The sequence below is a fragment of the Ammospiza caudacuta genome, chromosome 31 (assembly GCF_027887145.1).
Source record: "Ammospiza caudacuta isolate bAmmCau1 chromosome 31, bAmmCau1.pri, whole genome shotgun sequence".
NCBI classification, from domain to species: domain Eukaryota; kingdom Metazoa; phylum Chordata; class Aves; order Passeriformes; family Passerellidae; genus Ammospiza; species Ammospiza caudacuta.
The window spans coordinates 1,724,661-1,745,019 of record NC_080623.1 but is presented as its reverse complement, the minus strand read 5'-3'; the positions used below and the strand labels follow the sequence as shown (position 1 = coordinate 1,745,019).

The 20,359-nt window shown below is 50.6% G+C and overlaps 2 protein-coding genes across 2 annotated transcripts; both read right to left on the bottom strand.

Annotated features, from left to right (window-relative positions):
• Nucleotides 1–6,429: 6,429 nt before the first annotated feature.
• Nucleotides 6,430–9,948, bottom strand: LOC131569923 (uncharacterized PE-PGRS family protein PE_PGRS54-like). Its single transcript, XM_058822246.1, has one exon. The coding sequence runs from the start codon at nt 9,752–9,754 to the stop codon at nt 6,680–6,682; it is 3,075 nt and encodes a 1,024-aa protein (XP_058678229.1). The 5' UTR covers nt 9,755–9,948; the 3' UTR covers nt 6,430–6,679.
• A 1,230-nt stretch (nt 9,949–11,178) lies between these two features.
• On the bottom strand, nt 11,179–18,221 carry LOC131569703 (keratin, type II cytoskeletal 8-like). Its single transcript, XM_058821965.1, has 11 exons — nt 18,039–18,221; nt 17,685–17,840; nt 16,208–16,425; nt 15,406–15,466; nt 14,705–14,800; nt 14,245–14,409; nt 14,037–14,162; nt 13,415–13,635; nt 13,193–13,221; nt 12,156–12,618; nt 11,179–12,013 (listed from the first exon to the last, which is right to left on the bottom strand). The coding sequence occupies exons 1-11, from the start codon at nt 18,219–18,221 to the stop codon at nt 11,179–11,181; spliced, it is 2,553 nt and encodes an 850-aa protein (XP_058677948.1).
• Nucleotides 18,222–20,359: the final 2,138 nt, after the last annotated feature.

The following is a 20,359-nucleotide window of genomic DNA, read 5'->3' as shown; positions in this document are numbered from 1 at the left end:
AATATTAATCAAATATTTAATCCATAATCTAATATTTACATTATTAATCAGATAATTATGTTATTGATAGGAGAATTATATTAGTCCAATCTTTTTACATTCAATATTATTATATATTATATTATATTATATTATATTATATTATATTATATTATATTATATATTTTATTATCATACATCTTTATTATCAATAATTTTTTTCAATACTCATTTTCATTGTCAATATAATATTGTGGCATTAATAAGAGTATTTGAAATTAATTATATACTTGTATCATCAATCCTTTTTATTAATAATCCAATATTTTCATTATTTATTAAATATTATTTCTTCTGATTAGAGATGAGAAACATCCTGGCTGCATAATTAATTTATCCATAAAACCAAAGCCCTGTGACCATCCAGACTGTGCAGAATTACTCCACTTTTATCCTAAAATATGAAGTTTTCCCTGAATTAAGGCCTAATCCCTTGGATTAAAAACAGAATTGTGATGATGCAGAGTGGCTTTCAGTTAGATGCTGCGGTTTCACCTGGATCATGAAGGCTCTTGAGAGCCATGAAGGTGAGGCCAGGTGAGAGCCAGGTGAGACCGAGTTTTGAACTACAACATCTGGGGCTCCCTCATGCACACTCCAAAGTGCCTCCAGACTTTTCTGCGAGTTTGGTTTAGCCCTTTGTGGCTCCACATGGAATCATGGAATGCATTGGTGTTGGGGGTTGGGTTTTTCCTTACTACCTGTGGAATTTCTTCCCACTAAGCTGCTAAGAAGCACCGATGGCTGGGCTCTTGAGACAGGGAGAAGGAACTCCTCTGGTTTTTGGGAGTTTGTCTGGGGGGAAGGGAGCAGAGATACCATGAGAATGGGGGCAGTTTAAAAGAGATGGGGTTGGGGCAGCCACTCTCTCGCTGCTGGGCTTTGTGGGAGCATGGTTGGATCTGCAGCTTGGGGAAGGGAGTTCACTGCCACCACCATAACCCAGCGGGGATCCTTTCTTCTGCTGCTGGGCCCCTGTGGCATTCGCATTCTCTGAACATGATTCCTTCGCCCAGGGGTTTTTCTCCTGGGAAGCTGAAAGGCAGCGAGAGGCCTCAGAGAAAAGAAAGAAAACCAATTCTTATCTCATCTGCTTCTCCTGTGTTGTGCTCATGTGGAATGTGTTTGGAGATTGTTTACCCGAGGTGATTGCTTGATTGGATGTCAGTGTGAGTTGTTTGGACTCATTGGCCAATCACAGCCAAGCTGTGTCGAGACTCTGAAAAGAGACACAAATTTTCATTATTATCTTTTTAGCATTCAGTAAGTATTTTTTCTGTATTCTTTAGTATAGTATAGTATTCTTTAATATAATATAGTACAGTAAAGTAATAAATTAGCCTGCTGATAAGATGGAGTCCTCCTCATCATTCCTTCCTTTGTCAGTTGAAATAAACAGGGCAGAAGATAAATCAGCTCAGGCAGGGAGAACCAACGGGTTGTGCTCACACCACCGCTGCTCCCAGGAATGGCATGGAGGAGGAGGAAGAACAGTGCAGCTGTGTCCGCTGGTCTGCAGGCAGAGCTGGGGCTTCCGTCCTCACGAGAGCACCAGGAGATTCCCGGTTTTTCAGTTTGACATTCAAGATCCTCTTTCTAGCCGACATATTTTTAGGTTAGGTTGAGGGGTAAAATGGTCTTAGCAGACACTGGATTCTATTCTTCATGTCTAGACATCACTTCGATCTCTTAATTCCATGGTGGCTCGTTGTTTTTAGGGGTTTATCCTGCTAGATTTGGCGAGGGGTTTCCTCATTTGCATGCCAACCCTGATGTCACCTCCTCCTCACAGTCCCGGGTGCCATCTTCCAAGAAGCAGCAGGGTGATACTCAACAAAGAGGGATTTCTAACCATCAAGAACAGGTAATTAAAGGAAAACTATTAACAAAAGGGGATTACAACATGAAATTATTAACAACAAGTAGTTAGAACTCCAACTTGGCAGCAATTGGTTTAACTTGTGAACTCTGCAACCCTTAAAAAAATTGACAACTTTTCTAATCATAACATCAGTGGCCCTACATTTACAATAGGCCCTGCATGCCCCTGCCCTGCCAGGGTATCCCGCAGGTTCCAGCTATTATCGTGGAGTTTTGATACATCTCATCCGCTGCCCTGGGATTTCTGCTCATCCCTGCCATTGCATCCTGCTGCTCCCGAGAGTCCTGTTGGGGCACGGGGCTCGGCTGCCGCGGGGTTTGTGGAGGAAAGCCTCTCCTCCATCCTCCCCGTCTGGGCCCAGCCGCCATTGCCGCGCGCTCCCCGCGCCGCCCCACAGCGCCCCCTGCAGCCCCGCAGGGATCACTGCACCTGCCCTGCCCGCCGGGAGCCAGCAGCGCCCCTACTGGCCGTTCTGGGAACTGCACCAAACGGAAAGTGTCTGTCCTGGTTTAGGGCACATTTGGGAGAAAACCTTCAAAGGGGCCCCTCTAGCAAGCAAACCCACACAGCCCCTCCCACAACCGGTTCGGGAAAGATTCCCCGGAGAGAAGTGGAAAGAACCTGTTTATTTAACAAGTAAAACACCCCCCAACACTCAAAATTAACAATACCAGATGACACCACTCTGTCACCACTCTGAAAAAGATGACAAATTCAGAAAGTCTCTCTTGAGGGTAGTTGCTCTGTTATCAGTCCCTCCTGTGCTGGGGTAGCTGCTGCAGCCGCAAGGTGCAAACTCTCAGTGTTTCCCAGGTCCCAGTCCAGAGCAGCTTTGAGTAGGTCCAAAAAAGGGAAAGGAAAAACAGTCCAGGAAGAATTTGGACTGCTTAGCTAAACTAACTAATGAGCAGAAGCAAAAAGCAAGAGCAAAGCGAAAAGCAAAGCAAAAAGCAAAAGCAGCACTCATGTACTGCCCTGTCTCTGTGTCCTGCCAGTTGTGGGGGAGTGGCTGAGAGCAAAACAAAAACAAACCATTCGCTCTTCAGAGCCAGTCTTGAAGGCACAGAACATGATATCCAGCATAAATAGAACACAGGAATGGGGATACAAGCATCATAAGGTCACCCTAGGACAGTGCCACAGCCCAAAGGCTGGGACTGGGTTCGGGTTCTGTTTGGTGTTGGTGCTGGAGTGGTTGTTGTTTGTTTGCTTTATTATACACACCAGTAAAGAACTGTAGCATCCCATGAACTCTCTCCTTTTGGTCAATCCCCAAGCACTCAGCCCTGGAAACATTAACTGCTTACCATAGTTAGCCCTCCCAAAGGGAAAAACAGACTCCCCCATGGAGCTGGTGTGGCAACTTCCTCTGGTTTCTCCCTCCTCTGTCACTGGCCTGGCATCCCTGGTGACCACCCCCCTTCCCCTGGAGGCCAGTCCCCTCTGCCCAGCCCTTAGCTCTGCCCCCTACCCCTTCCCCTTTATAAGCTGACTGCTCCACATGGTTCATCCTCTTTCCCCGGGTTTGTCCTTCAACGACTGTGTTACCCTGCTGGAATAAAACCTTGCAAAAGAGCCTTTCTTGCCTCTATCGCTGAGCCAGCTGCAGTGAGTATTGAGTGGAGGTTTGACTGTGTTGCCTGAATGTTCATTCAGCTTGCTTTTTCACAGGAAAGTCTTGCTGGGGACAGGGGATAGGCAGCAGCACCTGTGGTTCTAACACCCACATTTTTAAAGAATTGTTATTCCTCTCTCTTATCTTTGCCTGAGAGCCCTCTAATTTCAAAATTATAATAATTCAGAGGAAGGGGTGTGCTGGTTTGACTGGAAAATGGGAATTCTGGGATGCTGTAGTCAAACCAGTGGGTGCTCAGATTTTGATATTGGCACCTGATGTAGCCACTGAGGTTCGGACACCCCTCTGAGAACACACAGGGGTTAAAAGCAGAGCTTCGCCCCTGGGAGGCTCTTTTGGGACTTCGAGGGACGGAGGTCGGATCTCCCTCCCCCGTCCAGCTGCTGCTGCTGGGTGGGGGAGGGGCAGCCATGTGGTAGGCCTGGGGCTGGACAGAGATGGGGGGGTGAGGAGGCCCTTGAGGATGGAAGGGTGGAAGAGCACCAAGAGACATCGGGCAGCCACCCCCAACCCCCCCCCCCCAGGAGAGAGAGAGGGAGAGCCGGCGACAGAATGTGATAGCAGCCAGCCAAGGAGGAGAAGGGGGCAGTGCAGCGAGAAGGGCAGGGCAGTGTGGGAGTGCCGGAGCTCTGGGACAGGCAGAGACTGAAATTTTTAACCCTTTTCTTGCATTATTGAAACCTTGCAAATGCTGATCTTCCTGGAGCTGAATAAGAAGAGAGATAAGAGATGAGATAACAAGGGATAGGCCCGAGGGAAGTGCAGAAGACTCTTGAGTGGGGGCAGAGATGATGGAGTGGCCTTTTGGCTGGACTTTTCTTGTGTGGCCATAGACGGAACCATTTTTTTTCTCCTGTGACACAGAGACTGCATTTAGGGGGAGGCAGTGCCTCAGAACCAGGAGGGTTCAGTGTGGGTATCCCTCCGCCCCAGGGGGCGAAAAAAATGGGGGGGGACAGATGTCCTGAAGGAGAGACTGTGCCTTTTTTGGAGTGAGACAAGGCGTCCTTAAAACACAACTCTAAAAGCAGCTCTGGTCCATGCACAGTGGTGAGAGCACTGGGCATGGAAGGAAGATGTCACGATGGCAAAAGGACTTTCCGGGCGGTGCTGAGTGACATGGGAGCACACGAGGTTTCAATGTGTTTCCAGGGGAAGCCTATGGTGCAAGAAGGACTCCTCTCCTCTTCATGAACTGAAGACTGAGTATTCTAAAGGGTGGTGCCGGACTGAGAGTTGGTGATTTGGGGGAATGTATTGCATTGGGAAATTTGGTGGTGGGGGGAGGAGGAAAATGCCTTTGTAAGGTTTTCATTTTCCTTGTGGTTTTTTTCTTCTTTTCTTGTAGTTTAGTTAATCAAGTTTTCTTTATTTCTAAGCTGGAGCCTGCTTTGCTTATTGCTGGTCACATCTCACAGCAGACACCAGGGAGAGGGTATTCTCATGGGGGCACTGGCATTGTGCCAGGGTCAAACCATGACAAGGGGGTTTACATTCTCCATTCCAAGGGAGGCTTTCCTGGCTTCCCTAGAAGACACCTGTCTTGTAAATCAAGAAAATTGGGATGGGAGTGACCTTAAAGCTCATCCTGTTCCACTCCCTGCCATGGGCAAGGATATCTTCCACTATCCCAGACTGCTCCAAGCCCCATCCATCCTGGCTCTGGACACTTCCAAGGATGGGGGATCCTTCGGGAAATCCATTCCAGGGCATCACCACCCTCACAGGGAAGAACTTCTTCCCAATGTCCAGCCTAACCTTCTCCTCTTCTGTCCTCTAACCCACCCCTTGTACCATCACTTCTTTCCAAGTCCCTCTCCAGCTCTCTTGGCACCCCCAATGAAGGAAAATGGCCATTAAAGATCACTTCCTATCAAAATAGTTCCATAATTCCATTGCATGCTGTGGTTGTTTTTGTGGCTCTACAGCCCTTTGCAAAAGGGTCTCCACAGTGTATTTCCCAGAAATTTGGGTCTCTCCCCGTCACCCTCCTGCCCCTCCCAGGACTCTTCACAGTTGGAATTCTCTCCAAAAGAGAGAATCTTCCTTCCCTCCAGTTGGGGAAAGGACTTGAAGTATTCCCAATGGGATTGGTATGCTCCAGTAGTCTTAGTGGAGTGTTGCTAAACAAGGGTGACATTATTAAATTGAACTTCTTGAACAAACTTTTGACATAAAATCAGCTGCTCTGTGCTTTGTTAGAACTTTTGATTGGACTTTAAGGAGGTTCTGGGAGAAATTTAGGGAATATCTTGCTTCCTGTTATAAAAACCACCACTGAATAAGATCACATATCCAGAGTTGCAAGTGGTACACAACAATCATCAAGTCCAACTCAAGACCCTGCACAGGACAGCCCCAAAATCAGATACTGGCCAAGAAATGTTTCCTCAGGTACACCCCATCTCACCTTAACCCGGCACTCCAGAGGGAAATGGAACCAAAAGTGAGATGAGACTTTGTTATTCCCAGACTTTCTGCTCCTTTCTTCATCTGCAGCTGCAGTGATTAAAAAAAAAAAAAAAATGCTATACAGAGGATCTGCCCCCAAGTTATTTATTGAGTGACTCCTGGAGGGAATGATGGATCTGAGGTGTAGCCATGAGTCCTGCCTGACTGGCCAGGCCAGACATAAAGGACTTGGCCCTAAATCCTATTTTTACAGCAGACAATCTGCATTTGTAATTCTTTTCCAGCCACTTTCTTCCACTTTTTAACTTTTTCCAGAAGCTTTTTTCTGTGGTTGGATCAGATTTCCATTAATTCATTTATATAGAAAGTTCTATCAAATGTCTCATCAGAGACATCAGAGTCCTGCCCTACCCAAGACCAAAACAAACACATCAGACAGGGTTTCAAGCTTTTAGTTGCCAAAGATAAAAGTTCCACACAGCCTGAGATTAAAAGCTCTGAGAAAGCCCAAGGAAGGGACACCATCACAGTATCAGCATCCAGCAGAGGAGTGGGATCCCTAGAAGGTCCAGGGATGGTTGTCCAGGGAGAGCTCAGGATGATGCACAGCATGTCCAGACCAGTGGTGACAGCAGGAAAGTCCCATTGCCCCCGACAATGAGGGGGAACAACTTCATCCTGTTCCACTGGTGAGATTTTGAATCCAAGTTTTACTTGTGGGCAGCATCTCCAGCGGAACCTGAGCTGCTTCCATAGCCAGACCAGTAAGCTGGGCTTGTAGAAGACCACTCTCCTCCTGACTGGGATTCCTCAGTCTCATCTCTGCAGCTGGGTGTCCCGTATTCACAGGTCCCTCCACCATAACAACTGTCCCCTCCGGAGCAAACCCAACCTCCTTCCCCCCCACTGCCAGGGCTGCAAGTGCCAGCAGAGCTCGATCCCCAAACTCCAGAGGAGCTTCCTCCTTCTCCTCCAGAGATTGATTCTCTCCTGCCTGAGCTTCCTCCTCCATACCCTGAACCTCCACCATACCCAGAGACTCCTCCATATCCTGACCCTCCTCTGTACCCTGAGCCTCCTTCTCCTCCACCAATGCAGCCACCAGTACCATAACTGGATCCACCATAGCCTGAGCTTCCTCCTCCTTCCCCACCACCAGAGATGGAGCCTCTCCTGCCAGAGCTTCCTCCTCCATACCCTGAACCTCCTTCTCCTCCACTAATGCACCCACCACTACCATAGCTGGATCCTCCATGACCTGAACCTCCTCCACCTCCAGACATGGAGCTTCTCCTACCAGAGCCACTCCAGCTTCCGGAGCTCATTCCCCCACTGTGGGGACTGCAGCTGCCAGAGCCTGATCCATATCCACCAGAGCTGTGACCACCTCCAGACATGGAGCCTCTCCTACCAGAGCCACCTCCATACCCAGAGCTGATTCCTCCTCCTGAACTGCTCCCACCGCTGCCAGAGCCCGATCCCAACCCTCCAGAGCTGTGACCACCTCCGGAGATGGAGCCTCTCCTGCCTGAGCTTCCTCCATACCCTGAGCCCCCTTCTCCTCCACCAATGCAGCCACCACTTCCATAACTGGATCCACCATAGCCTGAGCTTCCTCCTCCTTCCCCACCACCAGAGATGGAGCCTCTCCTGCCAGAGCTTCCTCCTCCATACCCTGAGCCTCCTTCTCCCCCACAGATGGACCCACCACTGCCATAGCTGGATCCTCCATGACCAGAACTTCCTCCACCTCCAGACGTGGAGCCTCTCCTGCCAGAACTGCTCCAACCTCCAGAGCTCATTCCCCCACTGTGGGGGCTGCAGCTGCCAGAGCCTGATCCATATCCACCAGAGCTGTGACCACCTCCAGACATGGAGCCTCTCCTGCCTGAGCTTCCTCCATACCCCGAGCCCCCTTCTCCTCCACCAATGCACCCTGAACTTGATCCGCCGCTTCCTGAGCTTCCTCCATACCCAGAGCTGATTCCTCCTCCTGAACTGCTCCCACCACTTCCAGAGCCCGATCCCAACCCTCCCGAGCTTCCTCCACCTCCAGACATGGAGCCTCTCCTGCCAGAGCCACCTCCATATCCTGAGCTCCCTCCATACCCTGAACCTCCTTCTCCTCCACCAATGCACCCACCACTTCCATAACTGGATCCTCCATGACTGGAGCTTCCTCCACCTCTAGACATGGAGCCTCTCCTGCCAGAGCCACTCCATGTTCCAGAGCTCAGTCCCCCACTGTGGGGACTGCAGCTGCCACTGCCAGAGCCTGATCCGTACCCACCAGAGCTGTGACCACCTCTGGAGATGGAGCCTCTCCTGCCTGAGCTTTCTCCATACCCAGAGCTGATTGCTCCTCCACCAATGCAGCCACCAGTGCCATAACTGGATCCACCATAGCCTGAGCTTCCTCCTCCTTCCCCACCACCAGAGATGGAGCCTCTCCTGCCAGAGCTTCCTCCTCCATACCCTGAGCCTCCTTCTCCCCCACAGATGGACCCACCACTACCATAGCTGGATCCTCCATGACCAGAACTTCCTCCACCTCCAGATATGGAGCCTCTCCTTCCAGAACTGCTCCAACCTCCAGAGCTCATTCCCCCACTGTGGGGGCTGCAGCTGCCAGAGCCTGATCCATATCCACCAGAGCTGTGACCACCTCCAGACATGGAGCCTCTCCTACCAGAGCCACCTCCATATCCTGAGCTCCCTCCATACCCTGAGCCTCCTTCTCCTCCACCAATGCACCCACCACTTCCATAACTGGATCCTCCATGACTGGAGCTTCCTCCTTCTCCAGATGTGGAGCCTCTCCTGCCAGAACTGCTCCAACCTCCAGAGCTCATTCCCCCACTGTGGGGGCTGCAGCTGCCAGAGCCTGATCCATATCCACCAGAGCTGTGACCACCTCCAGAGATGGAGCCTCTCCTGCCTGAGCTTCCTCCATACCCCGAGCCCCCTTCTCCTCCACCAATGCACCCTGAACTTGATCCGCCGCTTCCTGAGCTTCCTCCATACCCAGAGCTGATTCCTCCTCCTGAACTGCTCCCACCGCTGCCAGAGCCCAATCCCAACCCTCCAGAGCTGTGACCACCTCCGGAGATGGAGCCTCTCCTGCCTGAGCTTCCTATTCCTCCATACCCTGAGCCCCCTTCTCCTCCACCAATGCAGCCACCACTGCCATAACTGGATCCACCACAGCCTGTGCTTCCTGCTCCTTCCCCACCACCAGACATGGAGCCTCTCCTGCCAGAGCCACCTCCATATCCTGAGCTCCCTCCATACCCTGAACCTCCTTCTCCTCCACCAATGCACCCACCACTTCCATAACTGGATCCTCCATGACTGGAGCTTCCTCCACCTCCAGACATGGAGCCTCTCCTGCCAGAGCCACTCCATGTTCCAGAGCTCAGTCCCCCACTGTGGGGACTGCAGCTGCCACTGCCAGAGCCTGATTCGTACCCACCAGAGCTGTGACCACCTCTGGAGATGGAGCCTCTCCTGCCTGAGCTTTCTCCATACCCAGAGCTGATTGCTCCTCCACCAATGCAGCCACCAGTGCCATAACTGGATCCACCATAGCCTGAGCTTCCTCCTCCTTCCCCACCACCAGAGATGGAGCCTCTCCTGCCAGAGCTTCCTCCTCCATACCCTGAGCCTCCTTCTCCCCCACAGATGGACCCACCACTACCATAGCTGGATCCTCCATGACCAGAACTTCCTCCACCTCCAGACGTGGAGCCTCTCCTGCCAGAACTGCTCCAACCTCCAGAGCTCATTCCCCCACTGTGGGGGCTGCAGCTGCCAGAGCCTGATCCATATCCACCAGAGCTGTGACCACCTCCAGAGATGGAGCCTCTCCGGCCTGAGCTTCCTCCATACCCAGAGCCCCCTTCTCCTCCACCAATGCACCCAGAGCTTGATCCGCCACTTCCTGAGCTTCCTCCATACCCAGAGCTGATTCCTCCTCCTGAACTGCTCCCACCACTTCCAGAGCCCAATCCCAACCCTCCCGAGCTTCCTCCACCTCCAGACATGGAGCCTCTCCTACCAGAGCCACTCCATGTTCCGGAGCTCATTCCCCCACTGTGGGGGCTGCAGCTTCCAGAGCCTGATCCATATCCACCAGAGCTGTGACCACCTCCAGAGATGGAGCCTCTCCTGCCTGAGCTTCCTCCATACCCTGAGCCCCCTTCTCCTCCACCAATGCAGCCACCACTGCCATAGCTGGATCCACCATAGCCTGAGCTTCCTCCTCCTTCCCCACCACCAGAGATGGAGCCTCTCCTGCCAGAGCCACTCCAGCTTCCGGAGCTCATCCCTCCACTGTGGGCACTGCAACTGCCACTGCCAGACCCAGATCTGTGACCACCAGAGCTCTGGCCACCTCCAGACATGGAGCCTCCACTGCTAGAGCTTCCTTGTCCTCCACCTCCAGAGATGGATCCTCCACTGCTAGAGCTTCCTTGTCCTCCACCTCCAGACATGGAGCCTCTCCTGCCACAGCTGCTCCCACCTCCTGAGCTCATCCCCCCACTTTGGGGGCTGCACCTCCCAGAGCTGGACCCCCATCCTCCAGCAGTCTGGCCACCTCCAGACATGGATCCTCCACTGCTAGAGCTTCCTTGTCCTCCACCTCCAGACATGGAGCCTCTCCTGCCACAGCTGCTCCCACCTCCTGAGCTCATCCCCCCACTTCGGGGGCTGCATCTGCCACTCCCAGAGCCAGATCCATGGCCACCGGAGCTCTGGCCACCTCCAGACATGGAGCCTCTCCTGCCACAGCTGCTCCCACCTCCTGAGCTCATCCCCCCACTTCGGGGGCTGCATCTGCCACTCCCACAGCCAGATCCATGGCCACCAGAGCTCTGGCCACCTCCAGACATGGAGCCTCTCCTGCCACAGCTGCTCCCACCTCCAGAGCTCATCCCCCCACTTTGGGGGCTGCATCTGCCACTCCCAGAGCCAGATCCATGGCCACCAGAGCTCTGGCCACCTCCAAACATGGAGCCTCTCCTGCCACAGCTGCTACCACCTCCTGAGCTCATCCCCCCACTTTGGGGGCTGCACCTCCCAGAGCTGGACCCCCATCCTCCAGCAGTCTGGCCACCTCCAGACATAGATCCTCCACTGCTAGAGCTTCCTTGTCCTCCACCTCCAGACATGGAACCTCTCCTGCCACAGCTGCTTCCACCTCCAGAGCTCATGCCTCCACTTTGGGAGCTGCATCTGCTGCTACTGGAGCCAGATCCCTGACCACCGGAGCTCTGCCCACCTCCGGACATGGAACCACAACTGCCAGAACTTCCTCCTCCAGATACTGAGCCTTTTCCACCTCCAGACATGGAACCACCACCACCAGAGCTGGATCCCCACCCTCCGGAGCTGCTGCCTCCCTTGGACATGGAACCTCCACCACCTGAACTTCCTCCACCTCCACAGATGGAGCCTCCACTGCCTGAGCTTCCTCCTCCTCCAGATACTGAGCCTTTTCCACCTCCAGACATGGAACCACCACCACCAGAGCTGGATCCCCACCCTCCGGAGCTGCTGCCTCCCTTGGACATGGAACCTCCACTGCCTGAGCTTCCTCCACCTCCACAGATGGAGCCTCCACTGCCTGAGCTTCCTCCTCCAGATACTGAGCCTTTTCCTCCTCCAGACATGGACCCACCACCACCAGAGCTGGACCCCCACCCTCCAGAGCTACTGCCACCCTTGGACATGGAACCTCCACCACCTGAACTTCCTCCACCTCCACAGATGGAGCCTCCACTGCCTGAGCTTCCTCCTCCAGATACTGAGCCTTTTCCACCTCCAGACATGGAACCACCACCACCAGAGCTGGACCCCCACCCTCCAGAGCTACTGCCACCCTTGGACATGGAACCTCCACCACCTGAACTTCCTCCACCTCCACAGATGGAGCCTCCACTGCCTGAGCTTCCTCCTCCTCCAGATACTGAGCCTTTTCCACCTCCAGACATGGAACCACCACCACCAGAGCTGGATCCCCACCCTCCGGAGCTGCTGCCTCCCTTGGACATGGAACCTCCACTGCCTGAGCTTCCTCCACCTCCACAGATGGAGCCTCCACTGCCTGAGCTTCCTCCTCCTCCAGATACTGAGCCTTTTCCTCCTCCAGACATGGACCCACCACCACCAGAGCTGGACCCCCACCCTCCGGAGCTGCTGCCACCCTTGGACATGGAACCTCCACCACCTGAACTTCCTCCACCTCCACAGATGGAGCCTCCACTGCCTGAGCTTCCTCCACTTCCACAGATGGAGCCTCCACTGCCTGAGCTTCCTCCTCCAGATCCTGAGCCTTTTCCACCTCCAGACATGGAACCACCACCACCAGAGCTGGACCCCCACCCTCCGGAGCTGCTGCCACCCTTGGACATGGAACCTCCACTGCCTGAGCTTCTCCCTCCTCCACATCCTGAGCCTTTTCCACCACCAGAGATGGAACCACCCCCACCTAAGCTGGATCCACCTCCTCCAGAGCTTCCACCTTTTCCCCCTCCAGTGACTGGCCCTTTCGTTCTGCTCGCACTGCTACCACCAGAACTCATTATCCCCTTCCCACTTTTTATGCCTCCAAAGACTCCAGAAGCTCTGGCATTGTGGTCAATGACACCTGCAAGAAATGGAAAATTACATTCAATTTATTGTTTTTACCCCAAAAAATTCTGAGCGGGGCTGATTTAAGCATCATCCTTCCTACCCTGGTGGTCATGGACTTGTCTTTGAAGGGGCCAACAAGAATCTCCCTTAGTAGACATCAACCTATGGAATATTTTCTCATTTTTCTGGGATTTTTAGCTTTTTTTTAAACATCATTTATGTCTTATTTCACCCATGAACACTCAGTGCAGCCTATTCTTTACAAAGTCCAAGACTGTGTTTCTCTCTCCTTCAGCTTCCTCAATTTTCCCACAAATTTTAGGACTAGTTTTTATTTCCTTCCCTTCTGCCCTGCATCAAACAGACCTACAGGGTAAATGCAGTGTTTCACATTTCCTCCAAATTTATTAGGAATTAGCCAATAATTCTAAAGCCACTTGTTACATTAATGTGTGTTCACCAACTCCCCTTTGAATCCTTTCCTGAATTAAGATGGGAACCGGCATAGTTTTTTCCAATGGTGTCAAGACCACAAAGTAGGAACAGTTTCCTATGAAAAGCCCTGAGAAAATCCTTGGGATACTCACATATCGTGGCCGGTGATCCTTCCTGGATTCTGTGGAGGAAAAGCGACATTGAGGTAAGGCAGCCAATAAAATCAGAATTAAAATTCAGGTTAGGCTTTATCAGTGATCTGCAGAAAGGCAATTCTTCCCAGGCCCAGTGCATCCCAGAGATCCCAGTGACAGATCCATCATGGACATGCTCCTTTGTCCGGGTGTTTCACCCAGGTTGGATTTTGCCCCCACCTGTTCTCCTCCTCCTCAAGGAGTGAGCGATACATGGCGATCTCAATGTCCAGGCCCAGCTTCACATTCAGGAGCTCCTGGTAATCACGGACAAGCTGAGAAAGGTCATCCTTGGCCTGTTGGAGGGCATTTTCCAGCTCCTCTAGCTTTTTCTGGCCATCCCTGACGGCCGAGCTCCCACGGTGCTCAGCATCTTTAATGGAGTCCTGGAGGCTGGAATTCTGCAGAAGGAACAAAGGGAACATGACCATGTCCCATCTATGGGGAGGATTTTATAATAGAATCATGGAATATCCATTGTCAGGAGGGAACCACAGGAATCATCAAGTACAACTCCTATCCCAGCACAGGAAAACCCCCAAATCCCACAATTTTCACACCCTCCTGCCATTCCTTGGAAATCAAAAGGCTTTTCTCAGTGACAGAACAGCAAAAATACATTGGACTGGGTAAATAAACACAATTAAACCCCATATAGGTTCCAAAAATCTAAATCTGCTTCAATTGGAAGAGAAGACTCCATCCCTAAGTTTGCCTCCAAACTGTCTGCTACATACTGCACTGAGATCCCATGGAAAAGGGGCTTAAGCCATTTAGTCCTGCTGGAAAGTATCAGCTTTACCCTTTTCCTTGCAATTTCAGTTTCTGGTTGGAGTCTTTGGATGCGCCTGGCAAGTTCCTGGATTTCCTGGTGACTGTTCCTCAGCTGCTCTTGTTGACTCACCCACATGTTCTGCAGGTCCTGGTACTGATGGAAGAGGACACAAGACATTTTTGGCTTCTTTTCCAATGAGGAGATTTGTGTTCCTGTTCCCCTGGCGTGCACTCACCCTGCCCCGGTACATGGCATCCACTTCAGCCGTGCTCCTGTGGGCTATCCCCTCGTATTCCCGCCTGACCTCCTCGATGATCCCATCCATGTTCAAGTCCCTGTGGTTGTCCATGGACAGAACAACATCAACGTTCCCAGCAACCGTTTGCAGCTGGGACAGCTCCTGCAGGGAAAACCAGATTAGGGATTTTACCAGTCCTTGTGGTCAGTCCAGGTCTTTATGAGGAAAAAAATGGGACCTTGTGGCCAATTTCCCACTGGAATTTCTCCACCTGCAGCCCCCAGGTACCACTGTACCCCCACCACTTGTAATTTGCAAGGTGTTCTAGCCTTTGGGACACACAAAAGGTCAAGGATAATTAATTCTCCAAGCCAAAAAATCCCACCCAAGCAAAATTTCTGGGAATCTCCAGAGGGTGCGTCCTTCAAGACCTAAGGGTAAGATTTGAATCACTCACAGCTTCATATAAACACCGGAGGAACTCCAGCTCCTGCCTCAGGATATCCGCTCGGATGTCAAACTCCATTTTTCCCATGTAGGCACTATCCAGTTCCTGTAAAAAACCCCAAAAATATTGTAATATATTTGTATGCTGTTGACCCAAATGCTCCACTGAAGCACAATTCTTGGGATGTTTCCATAAAGCCTTCATTCCTAGGATCAAATAGTGGCCTAGAGATCTCAGATTTCATTTGAAAAGCAAGAGGAACAAAGGGAAAGCATTCAAGATTAAAAAATTGGCTGGGAAATGAGTACTACAGCTGCAGCAATAAATCTGTTCCTGGGGAACATGAGAAATGGGAAAACACAATTTTTATTCATACTTCTAGTAAAAGGTTGCCTAAATTTTCTCTTCACAGATAGTTTTATTTTTCTAAGCCATCTACAGATATTATTTAACTTAACGACAATATTCCACCTGGATTGGGATTGAGTGAATAGGGAAAAAACAGCACTTTTTAGATATTTGTCCTACAAAGGACTGATTCATTCTCTAGAGGAAATAATCCATCCTCAGTCTTGTTCTGGTTTTCATTTACTTTGGTTAAAATTAGACAAAGCTCAATAAAAACTTCATCTTTTGAGAACCTTGGCAACCATCCAAATATGCTTTTATTTCCGTGGCTTTGATTTGCTCAGGATCTCAGGTTAATTCACCTTTTTAAGCTCCACAAACTCCTCCTCCTTGGATGTGCGTTTGTTGATCTCATCCTCGAATCTGGGGGACAGAAGGAAGTAGATTATTATCTATTATCTATTATCTATTATCTATTATCTATTATCTATTATCTATTATCTATTATCTATTATTAATGAATGTATTTAATTAATCTATCCATTACCTTTAATTATTGATATTAATTGTTAAGTCAGGTGAACCAGTAAACAACAGAATCAACCAAACACTGAATCTGTTGAGTTTTCATTTTACTTTAATTGCAATTTCTGTCAAGTGCCAGAAATTTTCTCCTCTGCAAAAAGAGGCACTGAAACAGCCCAAAAAACGGGGTCAGTACAGATCACTTCTAAATTTAGTAATTCTGAACTAAACTTTCCATTTTTCAGAGCTGTGGGTGGACATAAATTATCTAAGCCAGAAAAGGTGACAACTCTTCCCAGCTTGACTCCAAGCTCAGCTCTGTCCCTTCCCACCAGAGCCCCACGAGTGGAATCTTGGGTCACTTACTGCTAGAGGGGAGAAAGAAAAGGAAGAGTCTGGGAAGGAAAAAGGATGGGAGAGATCATCACAAACTTTGGTTTTCCTCTCATTTTTGGGAGTTCAACCCTTAGCAAACTCTTCCAGCATCAAAGTCAAGCCCCATAATGCACCTGAAGAAGAGCAGGGCTAACAAACTCCAAAATCCTGCAGACACAAAGCTGAGCTTTGCCATCCAAGGGCACAATGAGCATCACCTAGGAAAATCCTAGCACCTGTTTTCCCAGATTTGTGACTATTCACCTGTTTTTATAATCCTCAACAAGCTGGAGCATGTTGTAGGCCTCAGGATCCAGCTGCTCCTTCTGGCTCTGGAGCGTCTCGAGCTGCCGCTGCAGGTTGGTGATGTAGGCCTGGAAGAAGCTGTTGATGTTCCTGCTCTCCTCAGGGCCAGAGCTTTGCTGCTGCAGAAGTTCCCACTTGGCCAAGAGTGCTTGATTCTGCCGCTCCAGACACTGAACCTGAGAGGTGAAGCAGATCCAGAGGGGCTGCATGTCTCCAGAGGGCATCTCTGCCATGGAGACAGGCTGGGAGAGCTGGGGGTGCTCACCTCGAGAGGAGAAGGGAAAGGAGACCCTGGAGCCCCTTCCAGTGCCTAAAGGGGCTCCCGGAGAGCTGGAGAGGGACTGGGGACAAGAGCCTGGGGAGAAAAGACAAGGGGGAACGGCTTCCCACTGCCAGAGGGCAGGGATAGATGCAATGTTGGGAAGAAATTCCTCCCAGACAGGGTGGTGAGGCCCTGGAATGGATTTCCCAGAGGATGCTCCATTCCTGGAAGTGTCCAAGGCCAGGTTGGATGGGGCATGGAGCAGAGGGATCTACTAGAATGTGTTCCTGCTCATTGCAGGAATTGGATGAGCTTTAAGGTCTCTCTCAACCCAAATCACTCCACAATTTCTATAATATTGACCAGGTGATAACCTGGACACCCAAAAGTTTAGGAGGGAAAGAAGAGTCACAGACATGCTAATTTTTCAGGACTATGGAATCTTAAACCTCCTCAGTGTAACCAACACGTCCTGTCCAGTGAAATAGGAAACCCTGAAGTCTCCCCATGTAAAAGAGAGAAGCAGAAAGAGAGACACCTCCCAGAAACCAGCAGGATAGAAGAGCTTTTGTGGTGGGTTTGATTAGATGCAGAAGAGAAGACAAAACTGGAGAGATGGAAAATAATGAAAAAGCTGAAGATGGACCACCTAGTAGAGGGCAGGACTTCCAAACCAAGAAGTGATTTGTTTAATAATTCAGAGAAATTGAATTCACTTGCAATTTCTGGTAAGTACAAGCCCCTGCAAGAAAGGCACTAAAACAGCCTGTTCTTGCAAGGTTTGGCTTTGCTTGAGAAAAAAAATACTAACTCATCAAGATGTCCTAGTCCCTCACCCATTTTTTTCTGCTGGCATCAACAACCTCCAGGCACCGGAATACAGGAATATATATTCCCAGAAACGCCTTTCCTCAAAAGAGGAGTGAGTCTATGTGCCGGTGACATCTCAGCAGTTTACTGTCCTGCCACAAAAGACAACTCCAAGATCTTTAGCCCTAGGCAAAAAGTGATTCACAGAGCAGGGACCCATTGTGAGCTTCACAGCAGCATTGGGAATTCAGCCAGTGCTGGGATTTTTTGGGGGAAGAAGATGGAACAGGAAGGTGTCCCCATGACTCACTCCTACCTTACACTTCCCCCTTTCCAGATAACAGCACAGAGACCAGGACTCACCTTCTCGATGAATGAAGCAAATTTGTTGTTGAGAGCTTTGATCTGCTCCCTCTCATCCGAGCGCACTCGCTGGAACTCGGGGTCCACCTGGAGCCGTATTGGCCTCAGCAAGTTGGTGTCCACATGGACCTCCTCAATGCCTCGGAGAACTCCAGCCTGCCCCAATCCCTGCCCAGCCCCTTGTACCACTATGCCAAGGCCTCCTCCGAGTACCTCCCTGCCTGAACCTCCTCTGTAGGTGCCACCAAGCCCTGTTCCACCACTTTGAAAACCTCCCACAAAATATCCTCTTCCGCCAAAGCCCCTCTCCGGCTGTCTCCAGCCACCAAACCCAAGGCATCTCCCATATCTTACTCCTTCTCCTCCGTAGCCTCCATGAGTATAGACATTCCTGAACCCTCCAAGGTTGTGGAGGCTCCTGCTGCCATACCCATGCCCAAACCCTCCGAATCTCCCATCTCCACCACCCAAGGTCCCGCAGTGAGCAGAAGAAGAACTGAAACTCCTGTCCCCATATCCAGAGAAATATCGTCTCATGGCAGCACTTCCAGGTGGGAGAGCTGATGTAGAAGGTGGTAAAACAGGAGGAGAAATGAGAATGAAGGATCCTCAGCTACTCCAGAGGAGTAAATGGAAGTTCTCCTTTATACGTTCTGGAGGAGCTCATCTCCATTCCGTAGTAATTAGCAGGTCTCTAATGTTGTTATTAGGTTTGGTTCATCAGGCAGCAATTAATGGATGCCCAGAAAGGTCAGATAAACACCAGCACCAGTGGGGCAGTTGTGAAATTCCCCAAATCCTGCCTGACTCATGAGCTTTGCTGACAGATCTCCTTATCTCATTAACCTCCATCCGTAATTACAGTTACCCCTGCTCATCCCCACAGCTCATTCTCTCCCATATTTCCCCACCTCTTTTGGTATTTCAAGGGGCACAAGACCTTCATTGTCCTTGGGGGCGTCTGACCCTTCACTGCATCACCAGGAGCACCTGCTGCACCCTTTGTTTCCCATTCCTGTCCTTCTCTCTTTCTCAGAATATCCCAGGAGCAACTTTTGCTTCTCACCGGGAGGATCCATCCCTCTCCCCATCTCTGTGCCAGACTCCACCTCTCCAGCACTCAGTGGCTATGGACATATGGAAAAGCATTTGGGAGCCAAACCCCACTGCTGGCAGCACCACTTGGAGGCTCCAGCCTGGGTTAATTTCTTGAAAAGTCAACAAGATGTGGTTCCTACAAAACTACCTCTGGAACCACATCCCCATGGGAAGAACCTCCTCTCTGACCCTTACATGACTTAAGGAGGAGCTGGACTTCACCTGGCAGGATTCTCTTCCTCCCAAAGGAACTGGATGAAACCAGGCTGAGAATCCACTACACACAGAGGTTCTGTGGTCAGGGCTGTGCAATCCTGGCTCCATTTGGAAAGTGCCTCATAAACTCCCTAAATTAGGGGGTTGTAGCTGGAGATTATTAAAACAGCTGGAATATCTCAAGGTGGACAAGACTTTGGATGCTCAGAGACTTTTCTCACCCAGAAACACAGTATTTTCCAGGAAAACAGCTGAGAAATCCACTTTTCCCTACCAAAAGTCCCTACCTCACCTTACACCAGAAAAAGCCAAACTGGTATCTCGGATCTTCCTTCTGTGCTAATTTTGTAATTAAATTTTACTCATTATCAACATTTCCTGAAGAAATTCAACCATATTTCCAGCTGATTTCCCCCTTGTTATAAACCTGTATAAAAATCTGGGTTGAGAATTCTGTCTCCTGCAGGAATTAATTACGATGAACATTAAAAAATTACGCAATTAGCAGTATTTTAAAAGCAGGGGAGAGGGGAGGGAATTCCTGAAGGAGACTGGAAAGGTTGGAGCCAGGTGGGTCTGACTCTTCTCCCGGGTTATGAGGGACAGAATGAGAGGAAATGGCCTCAAATAGTGCCAAGTTTAGGTTGGAAATTGGGGGAAATTCCTTCCTGGAAAAGGCTGTCCAGCCCCAGCACAGCTACCCAGGACAGGGGTGGAGTCCTCATCCCTGGAACTGTCCAAGAAATGTGCGGATGTGGCACTTGGGGACACAGTCCGTGGTGGCCTTGGCAGTGCCAAGGAAATCATTGGACCTGATGATCCCAACCTAAATGATGCTGTGATTCAGAAGGGTTGGTGCTGGCTCCAGTGCGATTCCCCTCTCCACCCCTCCTCTTCCCACTTTGTAAGTGCCTCATTCCAGAGCTGACTGGCAACACTCCAGGTAATCCCCATGGATCATGAAGGAAGTGTTGTGACCCCAGAGAGTGGAACGCCTGTGAGAGACTGCCCATCCCAAAATCCTGCCCTGTGCAGCAGCTGAGGTGAACCAGGTGTGAATTCTGAGCTTTCTGTGGCAGCTGGAGCCCAGGGCCCGAGCAAAGAGAGCAGCCATCCCACCCCACGTGCCGTAACCCAGAGTGTGGGCAGCTGTTGTGATCGCAGCTGACACCGGATCAGCCTTGGCAGCACATCCCAACCACACCTGGACCTGTCAAGCTGGCTCCAGAAACAGGGATGCATCCCAAGAGGTGTCCACGCATCCTGTGGATGAAAGGGGAGCTTCCTGTCATTCCCTCCTCTTTCTGACACAGCTGGGACAAAGAGATCACAGGTTCATCCATCATCTGTCCCAGGGAGAT